The 23483-nt window shown below is 39.5% G+C and overlaps 1 protein-coding gene and 1 long non-coding RNA gene across 2 annotated transcripts in view; one reads left to right on the forward strand and one right to left on the reverse strand.

Annotated features, from left to right (window-relative positions):
* The window catches only part of LOC124285677, a 29282-nt gene extending 7006 nt beyond the window's left edge, over positions 1-22276 (reverse strand). The window contains exon 1 of the long non-coding RNA XR_006900865.1: positions 22232-22276. This is a non-coding gene — a long non-coding RNA (uncharacterized LOC124285677). The remainder of the gene's footprint in view (positions 1-22231) is intronic.
* LOC124285675 (small nuclear ribonucleoprotein-associated protein B-like) lies at positions 3243-20336 on the forward strand. The gene is made up of 5 exons (XM_046721949.1): positions 3243-3399; positions 4577-4837; positions 6345-6567; positions 8094-8192; positions 19890-20336. Exons 1-5 carry the CDS (start codon positions 3397-3399, stop codon positions 20024-20026), a joined length of 723 nt encoding a protein of 240 aa, XP_046577905.1. The 5' UTR covers positions 3243-3396; the 3' UTR covers positions 20027-20336.
* Positions 22277-23483: the final 1207 nt, after the last annotated feature.

Consider the following 23483-nt stretch of genomic DNA (forward strand, 5'->3'; position numbering starts at 1 on the left):
GCACTCAGGAATATTCCAGCTATATGGCGGAGGTCTGTAAATAATCGAGTCTGGACCAGACAATCCAGTGATCAACAGCATGAGCATTGATTTGCCGCAATGCGCGGAGACCGATGGCATGTGTCAACCAAGTCAGCGAGTCTGACCACCCGATCCTGTTAGTCGCCTCCTATGACAAGCATGGGTTACTGAAGGTACAGTGATGTTTTGTGTGTGTGCGCGTGCGTGCGTGTGCGCGAGTTTGGGGGAGGGTTAAGGTAAACTGACCTTTGAGAGTGAAGAACTTCATATAGGCAGATGGAATAGTGAGTGAGTTTAGTTTTACGCCGCACTCAACAATATTCCAGCTATATGGCGAAGGGTCTGTAAATAATCGAGTCTGGACCAGGCAATCCAGTGATCAACGGCATGAGCATCGATCAAGGCATTTTCCTAAGAAAAGAGGAGAATTAACATGTCCTCATAGAACTGGAACCTTGCTGAGTCTGCATGGTAGTAAATATCACTTTTAAGAAAAATCATTTTATGAAATATCCGAAAGAAATTTTTGTCTTTCATAAAGAGAAGACTCAATCCTTGTGTTCTGTCTTACCTTTATTTTGTTTTCTTGGACACCAAAAATACCGGGGTTTTTTTTCTTCAATTCATCAATTCTACACTCTAAACCTAAGTGTTCTAGTTCTGAACACTATGAGAACACCCTTCCTGTAACAGATTTAGAACGCAGTCGGAGTGTTCTGATTTAGACACTATGTGTTCTGCCGTCAGAACAGTAGTGTTCCACTCACAGAACGCTCGTGTTCTAGGTTTCAGAACACTCTTTGTGTGTTCTGTATGTGTTCAATTCAGAACACCCCCGGACGCCTCGGACGCTGTAACAGATTTAGAACGCCCTTTGAGTGTTCTGAGCCTTATTTCAGAACACTAGTGTGAGACACTTCCACCAGCCTAACATGAGCGAATATGAAATGATTCAACAACAATATGAAATGCTTCAAGACTTTATTAACACCTACACTGAATACGAAAACGTGTTATTATCCTTTTGTTAGACGGGGCGGTGGGGTAGCCTAGTGGTTAAAGCGTTGGCTCGTCACGCCGAAGACCCGGGTTCGAATCCCCACATGGGTACAATGTGTGAAGCCGATTTCTGGTGTCCCCAGCCTTGATGTTGCTGGAATATTGCTAAAAGCGGCGTAAACCCAAACTCAGTCAGTCAGTCAGTTTTGTTAGACTGCGGACGGCTAAATACAGTGTAGGAAAAGAAGCTAACTCTAACTGCAACAACTCATTCGTGCACATATTATACCATATGCAGTTAAAGTGCATCATTGAAGAAAACGCTGAAAAAAAAGAGCTCCTATATCTCAGGGTCGGGCAAGGATGAGATAACGTCCCCGATTTCTCTGAACCTACCAAACCACCGTGTATGCTCTGGAATAGCGTAAATTGAAAATGTAGTACAACGCCATCAGTTTCAATACTGTGGCCATGATGCCACTTCGACATTCACCTCGCATGACACAGTGTCGGCGGCGATGTGGAGGCCGTCCAGAGCATCACCCCTGACGAAAGCGACGATTTTTGGACCCTCTGAGGCTTTTGTCTTCAGGGCCCCGTCAATCTCATCAACGGTCACATCCTACAATAAATAATACAATTTTACACTAAATACTTCATTTGAAAGATATGATGTGACATACACGTGATTTCAAATTTCAACTGAACTCTAATTCGTGACTCACAATTTTGAATGAAAATACTGTTTATTTCACCCACAAACAAATATGAAAAACGCTTATCCAACGGTTTCAGTCAATACAAAACAGGTTCCATTTTGTAAGAATATGCAATTCACGTTTGTACATTGTGGGAGAATCTTTGTAACCACCTACTTAATGATAACTTCTTTACATTACGGGATATAAAATAAGGTAACACATGAATTTTAACATACCACTCACCCTTGCGGTCTTGTTATATTTGCCACCCTGATGGAGTCTTGTTTTGTCTTCGATAAGCTGAATCACAGGCAGCATTTTCATTTTGACCTGTGGCGCCAAACGACTTTTGGTAGCTTTAGGGAAGAGACAACTGCGCATGCTTATCATGACGTCACTTTGCTAGAACATCAGCTGTTCTAATCAGAACACACGCCGTCCGAAAAAGATATCTTATCAAATCTTATAGAACAGATACCGTCCTAAAGTGCTCATTTTATCAAATGTAAAGGAACACTATGCGTTCTGATAGTCTAGAGGTTGCTTATTCAGTTATTTATCAATTGTAAACCATATATAACCAGGATTTTACCAAGTTATTTACAACATTTTGAGGAATCATTTTCCTCTTGCAAAATACATGTATATTTATTCGCCTTCTGGAAAGAAAAGGTTAAAGTTAAAATACAGAAATTATTATCAATTTACTTAAAACCTTTTTTAAATGTCTGCTTGTATATTGTTCAACATTGTCTTAAAATACCTCAACGGATTGATGATTACGTCAAAAGTATTTTATTGATTTTATTTGCGAAATCACAGTCTTCTAATAACACATTGTGTTCTGAAAGTAGAACACCTACCTCACAGACTTTGAACACACGCCTGTTCTAAATATGGCCTATGTGTTCCAATTCAGAACATGCACGGACGCGTCCACTGTTCTGCTTGACCACTTGTGTTTTAGAGTGTAGTACATGAAGCATTTATGTAAACTTTCTGTTCAATGAAAGTCTTGACGCGAGTAACAAAACACTGTAGATGTCACCGTAATCTACACTTGGAAATCGACAATAATGTAAGTACGCTATGTAATACGTTTTCATCCTCGAGACGGAATTATGAAAAGAGGACTTGTCTCACGCTACTCCATGTTTTGAGTAAAAAATGTAGAATTAGCTTACAACTACGTTCCATTATGTTTGGATATTTTTTTTAAACTCAAACATCTCATTCCATTATATCTATGTGAAACAAAATTTCACATACAAATTCAGATACTGTTTTATTTGTTGTTATTTCAAATGTTGTGCTTTAAGCATTTCAATAAGATTGTTTGTCTTTCTTAAATAATCTCTTCAACAAGACAAATGTCTTTATTAAACCTAAGACTAAAGGACTTTTTTCAAAATATTCACTTTTTTAAATCTTTGTTTACATTTTAATCTGAGTCATCAAACATTTTGTGTCCATTCGTCAAAATAGAAACGTCATCATTATTTTTTAGTGGTAACACCGGTCGAATTACTGTTTGGCGGTTATCTCCCTTAACCGGCATAGATGACGCTGAAGTGAATACGCCGCGGAAACGTACATGCTCCAAATGTGAATGTTTGAAGATTTGGGTCACAACCCAAACTAATTTTTGTCAATCTGTTACATCCAAAGAAGCAAGATGGTATGTCTTTCAGTTTTCATATCTTGAATGTTGTCAGCTTGTGCAGACTTATTATTTCATATATCTATAATGCAATAAGTCGACTATTTAGTTTGTAAATAGACACTGGATCTGCACGATTTCAAAGAAACGACATCCCATTGTTTACATCTTGAAAAATCACGATATTTCATTCAATATGACCAACGTTGTTTTGGTTCATTTTGTCATTTGGAAAACATGTTGCTAGCAATTTCATAAAATGAAATGTTCATGTCGATCTCCTTTAGATTAATTTTGATGTTGGTGAATGTTTATTTTCTTGTCCTGGTGTATCCTATTTTCGTGATACGGTACCAGTTCTAGCTTAAGCAGACCTCACAGCTATTTTATCAAATATGTGTAAGTTTAATGTTAAATCAGTGTTTGCGGTAATATTTTAGTTTGTATTAATTAGTATTTATCAAAATACTCTGTGATTTTAACGGGTTAGTTAACTAAGTTATGTTGTATTGTATGGTGGCTTGCTTTAAACGTTTGTTGAACGTTTCAATTATATCTTTCTAATGTCTAGTATGTTTAACCAGTGCACATGTTCATAACTTACGTGGACAATGTGTCAGAAGAAAGATTTCTAATATCAGTTCTCTTTCTGTTTTGAGCAGAATGAAAGGAACCAATTAAGATAGATATGGAAGCATGTTTATCATGTTTATAGATACAAAAGTTGTTTTCGAGGAAATTAGATACGTTCATTTAGTGATAATACTAATAGAAAGGTATTTATCAAGGATTCCCTCTCTGCCTGTGGCAGGCAAATTGGGTACACAGTATTATTTTGTACAAAATCGGAATTATTTTCAGGTTACTAATAATTGCATTTCATCCAGTAATATGATACAATACATTTAAACCTGGTCCTGTGTTGGTATGGTTGTTAGTGAATATGGGTGACTATTACATATTCATTAGATTAATGATATATGTATGGATATATCCTTGTAACCTGAATTTGGAAATTGTCAGTTCCACTTAAACAATATAGGGACATATTGCTGACTTCTAGCCTAATATCTCAGATCAGATCAAGATAAATTGAAACAGTAACTGTTGTTGAAAGTTTTAAAGTGTTGTCTTCATCAGCTTGCTAGCTTTTTAACTTCCATTCTTTTATGTATACTTTGCATATTTTATACAGGTTGCGAAAAGCAGCAAAATGCTTCAGCACATAAACTACCGTATGAGGTGCACCCTCCAAGATGGGCGCATCTTCATCGGTACGTTTAAAGCCTTCGACAAGCACATGAACCTGATTTTGGGAGATTGCGATGAGTTCCGAAAGGTGAAGCCAAAGAGTCAGAAGGCTGGAGAGAGGGAGGAAAAAAGAGTTCTGGGTCTGGTACTTCTCCGAGGAGAACACTTGGTGTCCATGACAGTTGAAGGACCTCCACCAGCAGAGGTAAGAATTTTGTAATCATACTTAAATTCTAAGTGAGGATGGTGAGACATTTCTTTTTTTCCTGTGTCAGATCCTACTGTAAGTGTCTACACAGGTTTTCGAAATGATTGATTCTTTTCTCACTGCAATTTTAAGTGGAAATAGAATGACATGGAAAGTTAAGTGTATTATGCTGTTGGTGATATCTAAATTACCTCTAACCCGTGAAGATCCGGGTTAGAATGAACCTTCAGTAACCCATGCTTGTCATAAGAGGCAACTACCAGGATCGGGTGGTCAGACTCACTGGCTTGGTTGACACATGTCATCAGTTCCCAATTGCGCTGATCGATGCTCATGCTGTTGATCACTGGATTGTGTGGTCCAGACTCGATTATTCACATACCCGCCGCCATATAGCTGGATTATTGCTGAGTGTGGCGTAAAACTGAACTCACTCTAAGTTATTTCTGTTGCCTGTTCCCGTACTTATGCGAGATCATGTATTCATAATCCCAGTTGTCGGCAATGTACATTTTCAAATAAGAAGACCGCCTCCGTGGTGTAGTGGTTAGAGCGTCCGCCCAGAGAGCGGAAGGTCGCAGGTTCGATCCCCGGCCGCATCCTACCAAAAGACGTTAAAATATGGTACTTGTTGGTCCCTGCCTGATGCTCGGGCATTAATGGGTACAACAAGGACTGGTCGGTTTGGAGTCAGTATAATGTGTCTGAGTGGGGTATTCATGCTTCACTGCAGCATGGTATCTCAGTGGGCTAGCACTATAAAACCATCTTAAGTCTGGGCTAGTACAAGCAGTCGCACATACACATGCATGCACGTCGTCATATGAGCGAAATATTCTCAAACACGACGTTAAACTCAATCTCACCTCACCTTGAAAAAAGAATATTTCGTCTTATGCTGGGATATACTCGCGCTAAGTCATCATTTGAAATGTTCAGTTCGGCAAGCAAACTGTTCAAGCTGAGTTTGCCTATCATTTGGTCTTGGATTGTTTAAAAGATTTTCATCATAGCTACATCACCATACTCACATCATTTGAACCTAATTATTCCTCACCTCCAAAATTACTGGGGCAGTGGGGTAGCCTAGTGGTTAAAGCGTTCGCTCGTCACGCCGAAGTGCGGGGTCGATTCCCCACATGGTCAGAATGTGTGAAGCCCATTTCTGGTGTCGCCCGCCGTAATATTGCTGGAATATTGCTAAAAACGCCGTAAAACTAAACTCACTTGCTCACTCACTCCAAAATTACTTTCCTCAGAATGAAAATGTCGCCAGGATTAATAGGTTTCTATTGTCAGCTCGACCATGTTAATGTTGGAAATAGTTGCTGTGTCCTAAATTATGGTAGTGATGTATCAAACCTCAGTTGTGGGCCTCCGTTTATGTTGTGTATGTAAACCACCTTTACACAGATAATCAATCTTCCTTGTCATCTATTACTGTCAAGATTATTGACTGAGACAGCCGCTTGTTTCATCACACTTGTATGTTTGTTTACTACAGGAAGGCATTGCTCGTGTGCCTTTGGCTGGTGCAGGTGGTCCCGGTATGGGACGGGCCGCAGGGCGTGGCGTGATGGGACCCAGCGGATCTGGAAGTGGGCCTGGTCTACAGGGACCAGTGAGAGGTGTAGGTGGTCCCTCTCAACAAATGATGACACCAGGTGGTCGTGGAGCTTCCTACTCAGCGGGACCAAGGCCAGCAGGTCCCCGAGGCCCTCCTCAAGGTATAACATTTTATCTGATAATATGTGCAGGGATTTACACAGGCTTTATAAAATGGGAGTCATGGTGACTCACAATATTTATTTTTGGGAGTCATTTTCAATATTTGGGAGTCATGAAAATTTTAATATTTCTTTCACACCACCAAATGAAACTACAGCATTGTTCAATTCACACAGCCAGGGTTACTATCTCCTCTGAGTTCTCTGGAATAACCTGACAGCTCTGTAAAAGTCAAACTATCATCGAACAATAATATCATTTTTTGCTCATCAAATCGATTTTTTTGAACTCAATTGTGAGGGCCACCCATAAAACTTGCGTCAAGCTAGACTCGTATGATAATATTTTGAGAGTCGTTTACAAAATTGTTGCGTCAAATACGCAGGAATCATGCGTCGTGTAAAACCATGTAGGGGCGGTGGGGTAGCCTAGTGGTTAAAGCGTTGGCTTGTCACGCCGAAGACCCGGGTTCGAATCCCCACATGGGTACAATGTGTGAAGCCCATTTCTGGTGTCCCCCGCCGTGATGTTGCTGGAATATTGCTAAAAGCGGCGTAAAACCAAACTCAGTCAGTCAGTCAGTCAGTCAGTCAGTCAGTAAAACCGTGTATGTGGGACATCAACATACTGGACTTGTACTTATTGTTTTATTATATGTTGTCTTGATAACTCAAAAGCGGTTTTGAAACTTGACAAATCCATAGAGAGGATATACTGACATGAAATAGTAACACACAATTAAATTTAACTCGAAGTACAAGAAAACAATTTTAAGTAGATATGTACTTGCATGACAAAGATAAAGGATAGAATGACATGATGGTTGGTTAACTCATGGCTAAACGCAGAAGTAAATTTTGTTATAAAACATGACAAGATGAAATTTTGTGTCCATTTGCAAAGTGTTATAATATATGTTAGATATACACTGAACTTGCTAGGTTTGCCATAAAATAAATCATTTGATAAGTGACTAATGGCATGGTCACAGTTTGCTGTGCAGCCTTGCATCCCTAGGACACTCAAGAAACTTGTGGTCGTGGGTTCAAATTTGTCAGCATCATACCATCATTCGTGGGATTCATCAAAGTAGTAATCTTCTAAGACCAGCATTATGTCTTGCCGTTTCCTCTCACAAAGCTCCCATGTCATGTCAGTACTGTTGAAAGGGGTGTTAAACCCAGCTCAATCACTCTACAAATGTGTGATGGTAGTGAAAGACTGCGTGATGCTGCAGTGTCGATTGGATACTATGATACCAAGAACAGTTTTATTTACATCTGGACTTTAGACAAGTTAAGTCCTCATGCTGTTGATCACTGGATTGTCTGGTCCAGACTGGATTATTTACAGACCGCCGCCATACAGCTGGAATATTGCTGAGTGCGGCGTAAACCTAAACTCACTCATTTGCAAGTTACGTCAATGGGTTCTTGGTCAAGAAATCATTTTCAGAATGGTTTTACCCCATGCATGATGTTTCTTCGCTGGTCCATCAAGTATATTTGAGGTTTTTATTGTGCAGGCCCGATGATGGGAGGTCCCCCGATGCGAGGTCCACCTGGCATGGGAGGACGAGGACCCCCTGGACCCGGTATGAGAGGACCCCCACCGATGATGAGAGGTAAGAATAAAGTCTTTAAATAGCTTCTGAAATTGTCATTGCTTTTCATGTTTGAGTGAGAAATAAACATTATGGGATAAGTCATTATAATTAATACTTATGGGTACCCGGTGGAAAAAAGTCATATGACTATAACCTTCTAGCGCCTAACAGGCAGCTTGGGTTATCCGGGGTAATAATGGCCTTGATTGTTAGCGTTATGAGCATACCTAGTGTGGAGTTTGGCGCTATATAAATGGACACATTATTATTATTATTAACTTGCACCAGGTGCAGGTCAATTTTGGAGTGGGTAAATTTCTGAATAAAACATCTAAATAACTCAATAGCATATTTCTTTCATTACATTTCTTTCATTTCACCATAAAATCAGTGCAACTGGAATTTGGCTTGTGCAACGAGGTTTTAATCTTAGGTTGCACCTGGTGCAAGTATAGGTTAACATCTCTTAAATCGAGCCCTGATTAACTTTCTAGTGCCTGGTAGGCAGCTTGGGTTATCCTGGGTAACAAGTGCTATGCTACATTGGAAATACGCTCTATACAAATGTATAACATTATTATTAGGTTGAGCACAACCCATCAAAGATCTTATGTGCATGATCATTTTGAAAATATTACTGGAAATCTGGTTGTCCAATTTTGGTGTATTGAACATTTTGAGTGCCGTGTATGGGTACAGATGTAAGAAAGTATCGCTTGTTGAAGCTGGGCAGTGTATTTATCAATACTTGAGCAGAATTGTCTACCTGGTGGTTGGAAAGGTTCATTCAGGAATGCGAATTTTGCATTCATTTCATTGCATCGTGTCACTTTTGTGATAATTCTAATTACATAAAGTACAATTACCAAATTTATTGAGGCGGTGGAGAGCCTAGTGGTTAAAAGCGTTTGCTTGTCACCCTGAAGACCCAGGTTCAATTCCCCACATTGGTACACAGAGCTACAGATAACTTTTTGGATCATTAAGTTATGTACTCACTTGTGTTCATCTCAATTTGGTATCCTAATTTTCCTTTGAGTAACCAAATAAATGATACTCGCCTCACTCAAACTCAATTGGGTATTTTGCATTTTCCATTAAGTTTAAATGTTAGTGTTTGTTATTTATATTTGATCTGTAATATGAAAAACGATAAGAAAGACTGCAAGTTGTCAAGTTCATGTCCTGAAATAGAACCTCTCAGTATACCTCAGTTATTGTATCTATCCACCGGTACACAAGCGAAGATTTGACATTTTTGTGTGTACGCATGTAAGATCACATTTATTGAGTATTTACAATAATTCAAGGGTACTTGTACGCAATAGACTTAATAGAAATTGAGTTTTCATATAAATATTTGCATAATTTACGCAGATACGCAGCTTATCTGTACAGTCTAAGTAAACTTAGGCTCAGTATTATTTGTTACACTGCTATACTGTGTCTAACAAAACCTAGTAGAAGGTCGCGTCAGCTAACCTTTGAGCGACCTATGACTGTCCAATCAAACGCAAGACGGACGAACGGATTTAACCAGTCAGACAATGACTACTTGTTAGGGTTCGGCGGGACTTACAAAACAGTTTTGGGATTTTTTCTTCCCTGGTCGCTGACACTGATCTATCAACAAACGAAAATCCGCATAAAACACAGATATTTTACCTGCAGTATATACACTTATGGGTTTCTAATGACATGGTTACTATTTGCTTATATTTTCGCAAGATGACATCTTTGAATATGGATAAAAACGCTATTTTTAGCGACTGTTTACTCATTGCGTGTATCACTTGGAAGCGATCGCACGGAAAATAGAATTCGGAATCGTTAGAGTTTTTGCGATGTTAACTTTTGCGATTTGGTAAGCTGTGTTCTAAGTCCAAAAGGTTAGCTGACACGACCTTCTACAAGGTTTTGTTAGACTCAGTATAGCAGTGTAACGAATAATACTGAGCCTAAGTTTACTTAGACTGCTTAACTGTACCTCTGGTACAATGTGTGAAGCCCATTTCTGGTGTCTGTGGCCATGATTGCTGGGATATTGCTAAAAGTGGGGTAAAACCATACTCGCTCACAAAGTTTATAATTGGTCATGTAATCCCCTCCCTTGATAACTTACAGTGTGTGTTTTTTCTCCAAACAAAATACAAAAATGTTCTCACCCTGTCGTTTAAAGATATGGATGCTGTTTCGTGCGTAAATGGAAGAAGAGTTTGAGTGAACTATTTTCAATAAAACCACACAGGTTGCCTCTGGATTGCAAGACGCTTACTTACGTTTGATATTGTAGTTTAATTTTTCAAGAAATTACATGCAATTGTTCACTGTGAACTACAAGCACCTCAACACCCCATGCTGTTGTATGGCAGTGTGTGATCTTACTTGGTGCTAGAGTAAAACATTATCACTTTCCGTGTGTAGTCTCTACTGCTCATGGCATTCAACATGTGACAAGGGAGAGAACTCTGACTGGTCTGTTTGACCTTAAAGCTAGCTTTAGTCCTGACATGACACGATACGCTAGTTAGTTATGAATTCTTTATGACCGTTGACAACGACAAACTGCCTGCGAATTGTTTTACTTGGTTTCTGTCTGTGAATGTTGTGAATTCTGTATGATTTGAAAATGTTTCCATTTGGACTGTTTTAAAACTAGATTGTTGCACCTGTTAGTGATCTGGTTATTATGACTGCAGTATGAGCCTTTTGAAAATATTGTGGTTTTGTTTCTTGAAGAGATTTTAGGTGCCTTGTTGGTTCCAATTTCCTTAATTATTAACTTCCTTGGGCTTAATCAATAATGTGTGTTAACATATCCACGTTGGATTTTGTGTGTGTGTGTATGTTGGGGGGGAGGGGGGTGTTGTGGTAGTTTTTCTACCACAATAAAAACATCAAAAATTTTCTTCATGAACATATACATGGCACCCCACTTGTGATGTCATCATTTGTTATTCTTATCAAGGATGGAAATACACTAAGAGCCAGCATAGTGGTAATATGTGCTAAAATACAACCCCACGCCTTCCATCCGTAAAAGGTTCGAAACTCTGCATGCAGTATATGAGCACCTTTGACATAAACATGTCTAGATGAGTTGCTACAAGTTTTCATCCATGCTTTTGAAGGTGACAGTTGGTTCTGCTCATAAAAATGTTTGAAGTTAAAATCAATCCATTGGTCAAGTTCATCTTCAAACGAGGAATCCAATCCTTTCAATGTTTAGCAGGAAACTGTAAATATATCAAGCTAGTCACATGCTTGTGGAGAACTTGGTTAGAAAAGATCCCCGGCACTGTAAGAAAATGACAAAACTAGGCAGTTATGCTTCTGGACTAATTGCCCATCATCCTGCCCTATTGGAGTGTGTTGTGGCTCATGGTGTTAGTCACTGGTCTGCTTCACACACTCTCATTGGCCATTTTGATATAGCTAGAGCATTACTTACACGTCTGCTCACAACGGTAGTCCTGGAAATAATTTAGGAAACGTCTCGAGATGTAGTGGTTATCGGCATATGTACGGATAAAAATACCACAGCAATGGTGTACGGTCTTAGAATCATTTACAGACGTATTTATCTCAAAAAAAGTATTGTTTTAATTGTTTATTGACCTGTTTACACAAGAGTAGCAATGTTGTGGTGCATATATGAAACGAAACACAAGATTACTGATAGTCCTTTAGCTTCCATTCAGTACTCTAAATGTACACTTAAGGTTTTCCAGTACTCAATATTGAACAAATAAGGAGAAGGTACTACTGATGTTGAAAAATTATCTGGAGCCCTGAGAATGAACTTACATTATGGTTTGATTAAGCAGAAGTCTTATTCTTGTTTTCAAATGTAAGTTGTAAAGAACACACCAAGCATGTTTCACTTTCTCATTGGAAAACAGGGTTGTTCCTGTTTGGAATCTGATTCAGTATTCCTTTTAAGAAAGTCTGTCATTTTAGTGCTTCAGGCACACAAGAAGTTTGTCGTGGAGAATTGAAAATTATGCTGAAAGCCTATCAATACAGTTGCATTCTGTTTAAACCCTTGGCATTTTTTTACCTCATTTTTTGTGACCTCATGACTCTGTGATATGCAATTCAACACCCCATGCTGTTGTATAGCAGTGACCTTACTTGTGCTAGAGTAAAACATTATCACTTTCCATGTGTGGTAGTGGTGGTCCGATTAATTGAAATAATCGAAGATTGGTCACAGTGGCCAAACGACCAAGCAATCGATCACATTTGCTCATAATTGAACACAAACGATTTTGGAACCGCTGTAATAGAGTTTGAAATTCTTGATGATGGAACATATCTAGGACGTTGTCAGGGCCTGAAAACGTGTTTATTTGTAAGAAAACTCACTTCACTTTCTGAAAAGTCATGACTGAATATTTCTTGAAGAATCTGGGAAGTTAATGTTACACTGGAACTGAATCATTTTACACTGGATGTGCAATCTGCTAATGTAATTTGTGCAGTTTCTAAAAACAACAACAGAGAACCAAATGTTTTTTTCTTTATACTTATCTGCAACTACAACCTGAATAGGAAAATCTAAAAAATGACGCTAACCAATTTTATTTTGATGATTGGTCGTTGGTATTGAACCAATCATCAATTGTGAGATTTCAATCAATTCCCATGTGTGGTCTCTACTGCTCATGGCATTCAACATGTGACATTCTAGTCAGTGTTATCTTGAATCACTAACAGACGTGTAACCCAATTATCGAATGCACTACTGTTGACTATACAGAGTTGCTTCCCTTGTGTTTGACAGCCAGGAATCTGACTACATGGTGTAGGGCTTGTCTCCAACATGAAACTGACTTACCATGATGTTACTGAAATACTATTCGAAGTTGTGAGTTACCAAACTTACATTCACAAATTTTGTTCAACTTTGTAATGTGCACTTCAACACCCCATGCTGTTGTATGGCAGTGTGTGATCTTACTTGGTGCTAGAATAAAACATTATCACTTTCCATGTGTAGTCTCTACTGCTCATGGCATTCAACATGTGACATTCTAGTCGGTGTTATCTTGAATCACTAAATGGTTTTCTGTCACAGATGTGTGGCCCCAGTCACATTTTATGACAAGTTGAGTGTAGTATTTGTTAGGGGTGGGTATTGCAGAGAATTTTCATATTGCAATCAATATATTGCAAGAATTATTGTTTTAACAAAAACTATTATAATCGAGTTAATGCTTGATTATAAAGCGAAAAACACAACAAAATCACTATGATTGATTAACCTTTTATAAAAACTTTTAATCATGACAAAATATACATGCAAGTAACATTTGGCACTAATGAAACAGGGAAAAGAAAAATTAAAAAAACGGAAATATCCGAAGATTTCCGAGTGTTACGAAGTTTTCCGATTGCATGTCAAAATACCGGTTTTCGATCAGCATATCGCAATACGTATCGTTTTCATGTCTGAAGCGATATACGGTTATATTGCGCAGCCCTAGTATTTGTTGTAACCTAAGTCACATGGGAACAACATTTGATGCCCAAATGAGTACTATTGAAATAAACATCTCTCTCTCTCTCTCTCTCTCTCTCTCTCTCTCTCTCTCTCTCTCTCTCTCTCTCTCTCTCTCTCTCTCTCTCTCTCTCTCTCTCTCTCTCTCTCTCTCTCTCTCTCTCTCTCTCTCTCTCTCTCTATATCTCTCTATATATCTCAATATCTATACTGTAACTTAAACCCCAACAAAGCTCAGATACCCAGAGAGAAATATATCTGTATTTATCGATAGTGAGTCAGATTAACGTGACATTGTTTTCAATTTTATGAGTGCTTCTACTGCTGCATACCCCTAATCCTTGCCATCATTAAAATTCAATTTTCTTTAAGTCACTTTCAAACTGTCTTTTGAGTTAATCACAGCGTTAAACTTTGTGATTGTCCTTAACAAACAACTGCACTGTGATTGCAAGTGATTGAAACAAATTTATCCTAAAGAAACATCACAGCAAAACCAGAGCATCTACTTGTTTCATCCTCAGGGAACTTCTATTTCATGGGACTAATTTGAAAAGGCATTTTTATTTGTAATCCACCTGTTTGGAGACTTGCATGGAGTCATTTTGTTCTTGGTAATGACAGAAATCAAGTAATGTTTCTGTTGCGATGTTGAAGATAAAAAAGTTGTGTTCAACATAAAAGCCTCCCACTCATTGTTGTTTTTTATCATTTAATGGGACATGTTCAGGGATAGTTTAATGTTTGTTTTTCTAACATCTTTATCTAAAATGGATCATCAACAGAATTATCAAAATGTTTAGTTATTAACTGCTGTATTTGTTGACTGTGCATTCGATTGTGTTGGATACTGAGTAATGTTGATTGGGGAACATTCTGATACCTTAGGGCATGCAAACAAGTGCGAGTGAGATTGAATGTTGCATCAATGTTATTTCAGTGAAATAGCAGCTGCAAAAAGAATTGATTTATTTCAAGACAAATGGCCTTATCATACTGTTAAAGTTCATTGATGATAAGTTGAATGTCAATAGATGTCATTGATAGTGTTGGATCATATATCGCATCCATAAATGTGGTTGAAACACAACTAATGCTACAACTAAACAACTATAGCACAGTGGGTTAAGTGTTTGCTTGCCATGCTGAAGACCCGGGTTCCATGTGTGGATTCAGGAAAACCGGTTTCAGGTGTTCCTCACTATCACATTGCTGGCATATTTCTAAAAGCATAGTAAACTGTTAGAATTTGGGTTACAATTATAGTCTGTTTGCAGTGAAAACGTACCGATGAATTTCACTCATCTAAGGTGGCTTCCAGAAACGTGGGTTCAAATCCTAGTTTGCCCTGTTTACATTGTCACTTACCAGCACCATACCTCTGTTCATGGGTTTCACCAAACTTGTGAACGTCTAGGTTTGCATGATTTCAAACATTCCTACCATATTATTTTGACAAGCTATTCAAAGTGAATTCAACTCAAATCACTCACTGAGATCATTTTCAGTAGATATTTGTGTTACTGTATGCGTGTTTACTAGCAAAGCACAGACCAAAAGAAATTTTGCTCGTGGCTAAAACCACAGACTGACTGACCTAAGTTAAAGTGTTAGCTTCTGCTGAATGTGGACAAAGAGTTCCTGTGTCATGATGTTTCTGGAATTATGCTGAAGAGACTCTCTCTCTCTCTCTCTCTCTCTCTCTCTCTCTCTCTCTCTCTCTCTCTCTCTCTCTCTCTCTCTCACTCACTCACTCACTCACTCAAGCATGACGATAAACCCAATTTCACCTCACCTCCTCATATTGGGATTCAGGATGAGAAATGGCCTAAGCTTTGAGATTTGAGTGCAGCCAGGCTCAGTGACTAGGTAGATTGCATGCCATTGTGCCCAGACAAAATGGGACATTACTCATGTCAGTCACCGGATTGCCTGGCCCAGACTCGATTATTTACAGACAGCCACCTTATAGCTGGAATATTGCTGAGTGTGGTGTTAAACAACCAACCAACAACTGTGAATGGGTACAGTGATGGAGTAGAGGGGAGATAATCGTCACCTCCCCGCCTCTAAGACATATGCACTCATACCTCTTCCTAATTTACAGGCATCCACAGTAGAGTTAGAATATTGCCCAGTCGGTTTCGTGTGGCTTTGAGATTTGTTACACGAACCCTGAAGTGAAGATTATTTTGGCCTGAATATCGGATATAAGAAACTGAATTGTTGATTGGTATTATTTTTATAGGCAATCTTCTGTGTAGGCAATTATTGGAATTAATGAATTGATGTGTATCCCTACCAACAAAATCTGACCAAGATGTATCCAGTTCAGAATCACAGGAGAATGACTTTGGCAAACCTGAACTTTATTAACGCTATTCCGTATGTACAGTGATTCAACAAGATCAGTTATAAACATGATAATCCCTATACAAACACTATCCAGTACATGGTTTATAAAACAGTAGTTTTGTATGTCATGGAAGATAGCTTTTCTTCCTGGAAATAAGTTTGAGCAATTGGATTTTTGTTCTTCATTGTACAGATAGCTGGAGGCTGATGTAGTTGTAATTCTATTGAAATGATTTTTGTCCTATATTTGTAAGCCATTTAGCTGAAATCGTGAGATGAAAAGTTAATGTAATTGTGTGCCACCCATTACACCACCATTCCATAATAACATCTGCAGTAATTGATTTCCTCGAGTAACTCAGGTGCACAAGATTCCCAACTTCCTCCATATATGGCTAAAGAAAATTGAGAAGTGTTTTTCCGATGTTTCATTTTGATACATAGCTGGCAGCATTTGTCTGCAACACAAAATAAGTTTTGAAATTTCGCTTCAAGTTTCTAGTTTGCCTTGCCTCGGGGAAGTAGAATTCTTGATTGAACCGGTTTGGGTAATGCAATCTTCAGTTCATGTGGAAACCAGATGCCTATCTTCTGATCTTTTGAAATTTTTTAGCTGTGATCTCTCTGCCGGGGGAAATAATCAGTGCTTCTTGAGAGCCCCAGGGCCTCTATGATTATGCTTTCATCAAATACGTATTGATTCTGACATTTTGGCTGGCCGCAGGCAGACTTCGAGCCAGTAATAACTCAGTTGTTCTTCCCCATTACTCAGTCACATGAAACTTAGCACTCGCCCCATGGCAAGAAAGTACATTAAGCGTGTGGCCTTGGGCAACAGCAGGTGTTTTGTCCGGATGCTGGTTGGGGAGAGGGGGTTGAGCTGATCGCGGGATTATTAGGTTGCAGGGCAGGCTTTGCCGTCTAATTGTGGACGCGAGGCGGATTAGTCGGCTCCAATTTTGTACTTACATGGATAAAAAGGAACATGGAGGATGGGGAAAGGATTATCATCTGTCCTTTTCAAATTTTATCCTGAAGTTTCGTTCAAATTGTGATTTCTGTATCTGATGCTCAAATATGACCTCAGGTGTGGTCACTTACAGCAACACTACCTTGGTTTGATAGCCACCCACTTGTATTTTCCAGAAAGCCTGTATTTCGGACCCGAAAGAAATAACTTTAAAAACATCTTCTAGCTAACTGCTTGTGGCAGAGTAGATTCGCTCCAGTCAGCGCTGTTGGAGATCATCCTATTATGTGTATGATCATAATTAGATTACTGGATATTTATGAGATCACCTCGTTCATCTGAAATTGGCCACTCATTCTGGATTGGGTTAATGTAGTCTTAAAAGGGCTGACAACAAGTTCTGTTTTACATTAAAAGTTAACGATTGCTTCAAGTTGTGCTACTTCAAGCACCACATTGAGCTTTCTTCCCATTTCCCTGGATTATGATATAAATGAAATTTTGTATAATGCTAGATCTTTCAATAATGTAGACCATAAATTTGTACCTGAAAGATGTGAATATTTGAACGTGTGCTGACTTTGATTTTGGTCATTTAATATTGGCTGACTACAACCTACAATGCTATGTGTGTCAATCTGCTGTTTATGATTACACAGATTACACAGGTTACACAGGTTACACAGGTTACAGAGTCAGTATCTAGACCAAGACTTTGGTTCAGGATGTTCCGTCATCATGGCCAATATCATCCCATGAAGATCTGGGTTAGAATTGGTCTTCAGCAACCCATGATTGTCGTAAGAGGCGACTAACAGGATCGAGTTGTCAGACCCGCTGACTTGGTTGACACATGTTCACCCAGCAGAAAATGGGTACCCGGTTGGATAAAGTCATGTGACTATAACCTTCTAGCGCCTAACAGGCAGTTTGGGTTATCCAGGGTAATAAGAATCAGATTGTGATTAAGAGCCGCGAGCAATCACTGGTGTTTGGAAACGTGCGCTATAGAAGATGACTTATTATTATCCCAATTGTATAGACTGATGCTCATGCTGTTGATCACTAAAGCAACAATCCAACCACATCCAATATCCTGTTGCCAATTCTTGCAAGGAGCTAGTTCATTGTGTCTTGGATGTAGTGCACTACAGGCAGCTAGGGTATTGAGCCTAGGAAGGTGTGTATTGAGCCTAGGAAGGTGTGTATTGAGCCTATTGAGCCTAGGAAGCCTAGCCAAGGATGTCCAGTATGCAGTAATAAATTAGTAGGAACAAATACCTTTTTTATAGTAGGTGGACAGAGGCCCAGATAAGCTGTGTATCCGGGTAAAATACGCATAGAAAATTTCCAATTACGCATTGAAAAATAATTGTTGCGTACCAATTACGCATTTTAAATGTTAGATACGCAAAATGTTTAAAACAAATGCGTACGGAATATATTTATAAAAATCGCTTGCGTAATGAAAAAGACATCGATTGCTATCAAGTTGTACACTTAGTACAGGACTAGTGTTGTACTGTCAGTACAGGATGAGTGATTTTTTATGAAATCATTTCCATTATATTTAAGTTGGATTTGAATACCTGCTTAGTAAACTTACTCAATGACATAATACTTAGGTGAGTAAAATGACTGAAATACCCACATGCTTGAAAGCAGTGGGTAACGGAAAATGAAATACCCACTCAACATTTATAAAACCCACTCCAAAAAAATAGTGGGTTCAGTACCCACATGAGCTAAATCTCATCTGGAGCTCTGATTCGGAGTGGTTGCAGTATTGACTCCCTCAACTGTCATATCAACTGACCAAAATCATATGTGGCATTCAATAACAGCACCCCGGACAGTAAGCATCAGCATTGTATGGAATTACGAACAAAACAAGCTCCAGCTAAAATGCCTGTGGCAACAGTTACACGTTTATCCCAACATATCAGTATATCTAGTCTTGTACAGTTGTTAGGACTGTTACTATTTTCTGGCGTGTTTGTGAAGTCAAACCATATCCCTTCATGAAATCAATTTGCTATTCTGGATCACTAGAATCAATATTCAAAGACTGTTTTTGAAAATGAGCTTCTTTTCAATTGAGTTTTAATGTTATTGATCCAAACGAGTTATTCAATATGGAGTATATCCAAGCCAGGCAGGAAAATACCAAACACTCTTATTTATTTTATGTATTTGACAGTAATATATGCTCACTGGTCATTGTCGTGATAAATGTCATGGAATTTCAATTTTCGGATATCAGGGAAATATCATTATGGACCTGTAGACCTGTTGCCACTTGAAATAAAATCACTAACTTTTGCAATGATTATAATGAAAGTAACTGAATGTCTGCTAATCGTAAAAGGTGAAAACAAGCCATACTGGCTCTTATTTCCCCATTGTTTTAACATACCAAGGGATTATTATCTTTACACTGGTTAGTAAGGCAATTATTATATTTAAAAAACTCTAGTACCCAGGGATAGTTGAAATCTGATCTATTTTCAGAGGGATAGTTGAAATCGGATCTATTTTCAGAGGGATAGTTGAAATCGGATCTATTTTCATCAGTAATGGTCTGAATCCATATGTTAAAAACAGGGCTCCTGTTCCATAGATACATTTACTTGATCAAAAATTCAAATCAGTTGAAATCTGTGACAAGGGGGGCAGTGGGGTAGCCTAGTCGTAAAAAGTGGTCGCTCGTCACGCTGAAGACCTGTGTTCAATTTCCCACATGGGTACAATGTGTGAAGCCCATTTCTGGTGTTCCCTGCCATGATATTGCTGGAAAATTGCTAAAAGCGGTGTAAAACTAAACTCACTCACTGTGACAATGTATGGGCAGATAGTATGTGTAACCAACTGTATATTTGTGTTGCAGGGATGCCGCCAGGTATGAGACCTCCCGCCAGTGAGATCATGAAGCTGCCCAGTGTGATCAGGTTCAGTGTGGTACAGGTTGTCAGTAATGTGCATGGACACTGTGTGACTGACGCGTGTTGTGGTCAAGAATGTTGAATCCACGCATTTCATCAGGATGGTCAAGACATTTTAATCATGTCATTTTTAATTGCCAAGAATCATGTCAGGATAAATGGGTGATTGCTTCAGCGTACAGTATTTCCAATTTTGCTGAATGCGGCAGGTGCCCCAAGTTCATACTCTGCATCTTCATCCTTGGCATTACAAGAGGAACGATCATCCTTCACAGTATGGCATTGTTGGATCTTCCACCTTCAGACAGGACTTGGGAGTCTTCATGTCAACATTCATCATCTTGTTGTAAATCATTTTGCCTTTTGTCATAAATAAATAGATGTAAAATTGATTCTTTTTTGTTTGACTTTATCTCCATTAGAACATTTCTGTGTTAGTTTATTGTTTAACACAGCACACAGCATTATTCCAGTTGTATGATGGCGGTCTGTAATTAATCTAGTCTGGATTTGACAACCCAGTGATCAACAGCATAAGCATTGATCCATGCACTGGGGAAAGGATGACATGTGTCAACCAAGTCAGGGAGCCTGACCACCCCTTAGTTGCCTGGCAGGACAAGCATGGGTTGCCAAAGACACATTTTAAACTACATTTCTATGTGATACATCAGGGTCAGGTTGGATTTTTGTTGTCAAAAAGGGGAGGGCATGTGTTTGCCATAAAAGGCGACTATGTTTGTCGTAAGAGGCTACTAACAGGATCGGGTGATCAGTTTCGCTGACTTGGTTGACACATGTCATCGGTTCCCAGTTGTGCAGATCGATGCTCATGCTGTTGATCACTGGATTGTCTGGTCCAGACTCAATTATTTACAGACCGCCACCATATAGCTGGGATATTGCTGAGTGTGGCGTAAAACTAAACTCACTCATTCACTCAAAAGGGGAGGGCTGTTGTACAACGCAGGCACACTGGATCTGCCAGTCATCGAAAATCGTGTTTCCATGTACTCTGAAGGCAACAAGTTTGTGAGTCTCCTGTCCTGGAGTTACTTCCCTTTGTTGCTGGGATCTGGTGGTCAGGGTGTCATCTGTCAGGAGTCCTGGTCTGTGAACCAATATTTTGTTCTGCCAATCTCAGTTTCTACAGACGTCTCTCAACACCAGTTAACCATGATAGTTGAGCCAGTCTTTGGTTGATATTTTGCATTACTTTCCCCAAAGCTATTTCCAAATATTTGGTGTGTCATATGTTCCGCTGCTGCCTCGGCTGCATCAGCGCAATTGGTGGTCACACCCGATATTGACTTTGTCAAGTGAGTTGGTATACTACTCCTCTGTAGGGCATGTCTACTGTTACCAGCTATGGGCTTTGCTGTTGATTTGTTATGATTAGACATTGTTCAGATGAATATTTTCAGAGGGACAACATTGACACCACGTTAAAGTACATATAGTTAAAGTACATGTACGTTAAGGATACAAGGCTTCTTCGCCTTCTTCGTAATTTCAACTGTGATACACAAAGTTAACATTGATTCACTTAAGTGGGTTAGCATTTTAATCACGTCAGTGTGAAATCTTTCTAAGGGATCCCATCTGCATGAATCGTACTCAAATCAAATATTTTACTCAAATACCAGGCTTCTATACGTCAAGACACGATGACACCTCCACTTCACACGGGTCGATGGGGTAGCCTAGTGGTTAAAGCTTTCGCTCGTCACGCCGAAGACACAGGTTCGATTCCCCACATGGGTACAATGTGTGAAACCCATTTCTGGTGTTCCTCGCCGTGATGTTGCTTGAATATTGCTAAAAGCGGCGTTAAACCAAAGTTACTCGCTCACTCACTTAATACGCACGCACGTACGTACACAAAATCCAGGTACCTCAGAAAGGATACATTCCCAACAATATACTGACGTTGTCCCATATCGTGGAAGGCCATTCTGGTTCATCACGTATCATATTATAACTGGGGGCCCCAACAACCGATCCTACAAGCTTCTCGAGGACAAGACTTGACTTACTGTTAGACAAGAGATTAAGCTAAAAGACAGACTGAATTGGTATCTCTTTCTGTTGCAAAGACCGAAATATTTACCAGGGTCTCTAAAAGTCTAATAACCTAAGCGCTGCGACTGTCGGAGGTCTATGTTAAGGTATGGGATTTACGATCACCTCAGCGCCAAGATCGAACAACGACACACTGGCCCTACCTGTTCAGCCCTGACCTCTTTGTACACAGACCCGTGAAGATACGGGTTAAAATTAGTCTGACAGGGGTGGAAATAACTTTAAAATTGCTAGTGTACTCCGGTACAGTGGCACATGTAAAATCACTTGCCCTGATAATTTTTCCACTATACCGGCCGTTTTCTTGTTGATTTTTTAAATAAACAACATAATTAACATTGGTATATCAACTGGACACCGGTACAGTGTGATATACAAATTTGCTTGCCCGACAGAAAAAAACACTGGACTCTGGGCGTCGGGCAAAGGGTTATTTCAACCCCTGGGCCCGGTCTTCAGTAACCCCTGCTTGTCGGGAAAGGCGACTAACGGATGAGGTGGTCAGACTCGCTGACTTAGTTGACACATATCGTATCCCAATCGCGTAGATCGATGGTCATGCTGCTGATCACTAGATTGTCTTGTCCAGACTCGAATATTTACAGACCGCTGCCATATAGCTGGAATATTGCTGAGTGCGGCGTGAAACAAACCAAACCAAACCAAACTCTGTATACAACACAATTTGGCATGTGTTGCCCAACACGATACTAAACCCTGACATAAAGCCGTATGACTCCATATTTCTTGCGTCATCCAGTCGTGTCTATAACTTTGTTTTGTCTCCCAAGTCCAGGGTGTCTTGTACAATACAGACGTTATAATGTACGCCATGACACTCACCCGTCGCCAGGGCCAACCTGTGTTTTGTGGTCACTGGTCCTAAAGTCTTGCTGGCGGTTTCAGTTTGTGTGGCTTCATCTAATGTGACAGACATGCGCGTAGGAATACCAATAAGGCTGTGGCATCCAAATGTGATTATCGCGAGTCTGTCTGATGTAATTGCACATAATCTGAAATGTGGGCCAGTTTCATCAGGGATATACATCCGTACTTCCGGTTTTCCAACCAATCGGCCAACGTATTTTCTTGACACGTATGATGAGGATTCTGTTAGCCTTGATTTTTTCATTTTAAAAGTTGTTATTCTGGTTTTATGAGGTTAAAGAGCCACTGATCCAGAGCGATTAATGTTTCCAGACAACAGTCTAATTAGGAAACCGAGCTGCAAACTGGCGATCCCCTGCTCCCTCGAGCGTGACGAACACGGGGACTGGGCTACTGTCCACCTTGGCAGAATTTCTTCAACCTAAACAGTGGGAACGTGATTAGGAAGGGTGGATGCCCATTGGTCCATGCCCATCAGATGCCGTTATTTGAAAATATCCCCGGTAGTTCTTGTCTGATTGTAATAAAGTATCCCAGCACTGTGTTTTTCCCGATATTTAATCATGAAA

This window comes from Haliotis rubra, unplaced genomic scaffold, assembly GCF_003918875.1.
Source record: "Haliotis rubra isolate DU_JTF1 unplaced genomic scaffold, ASM391887v1 Scf366, whole genome shotgun sequence".
Classification (NCBI taxonomy): domain Eukaryota; kingdom Metazoa; phylum Mollusca; class Gastropoda; order Lepetellida; family Haliotidae; genus Haliotis; species Haliotis rubra.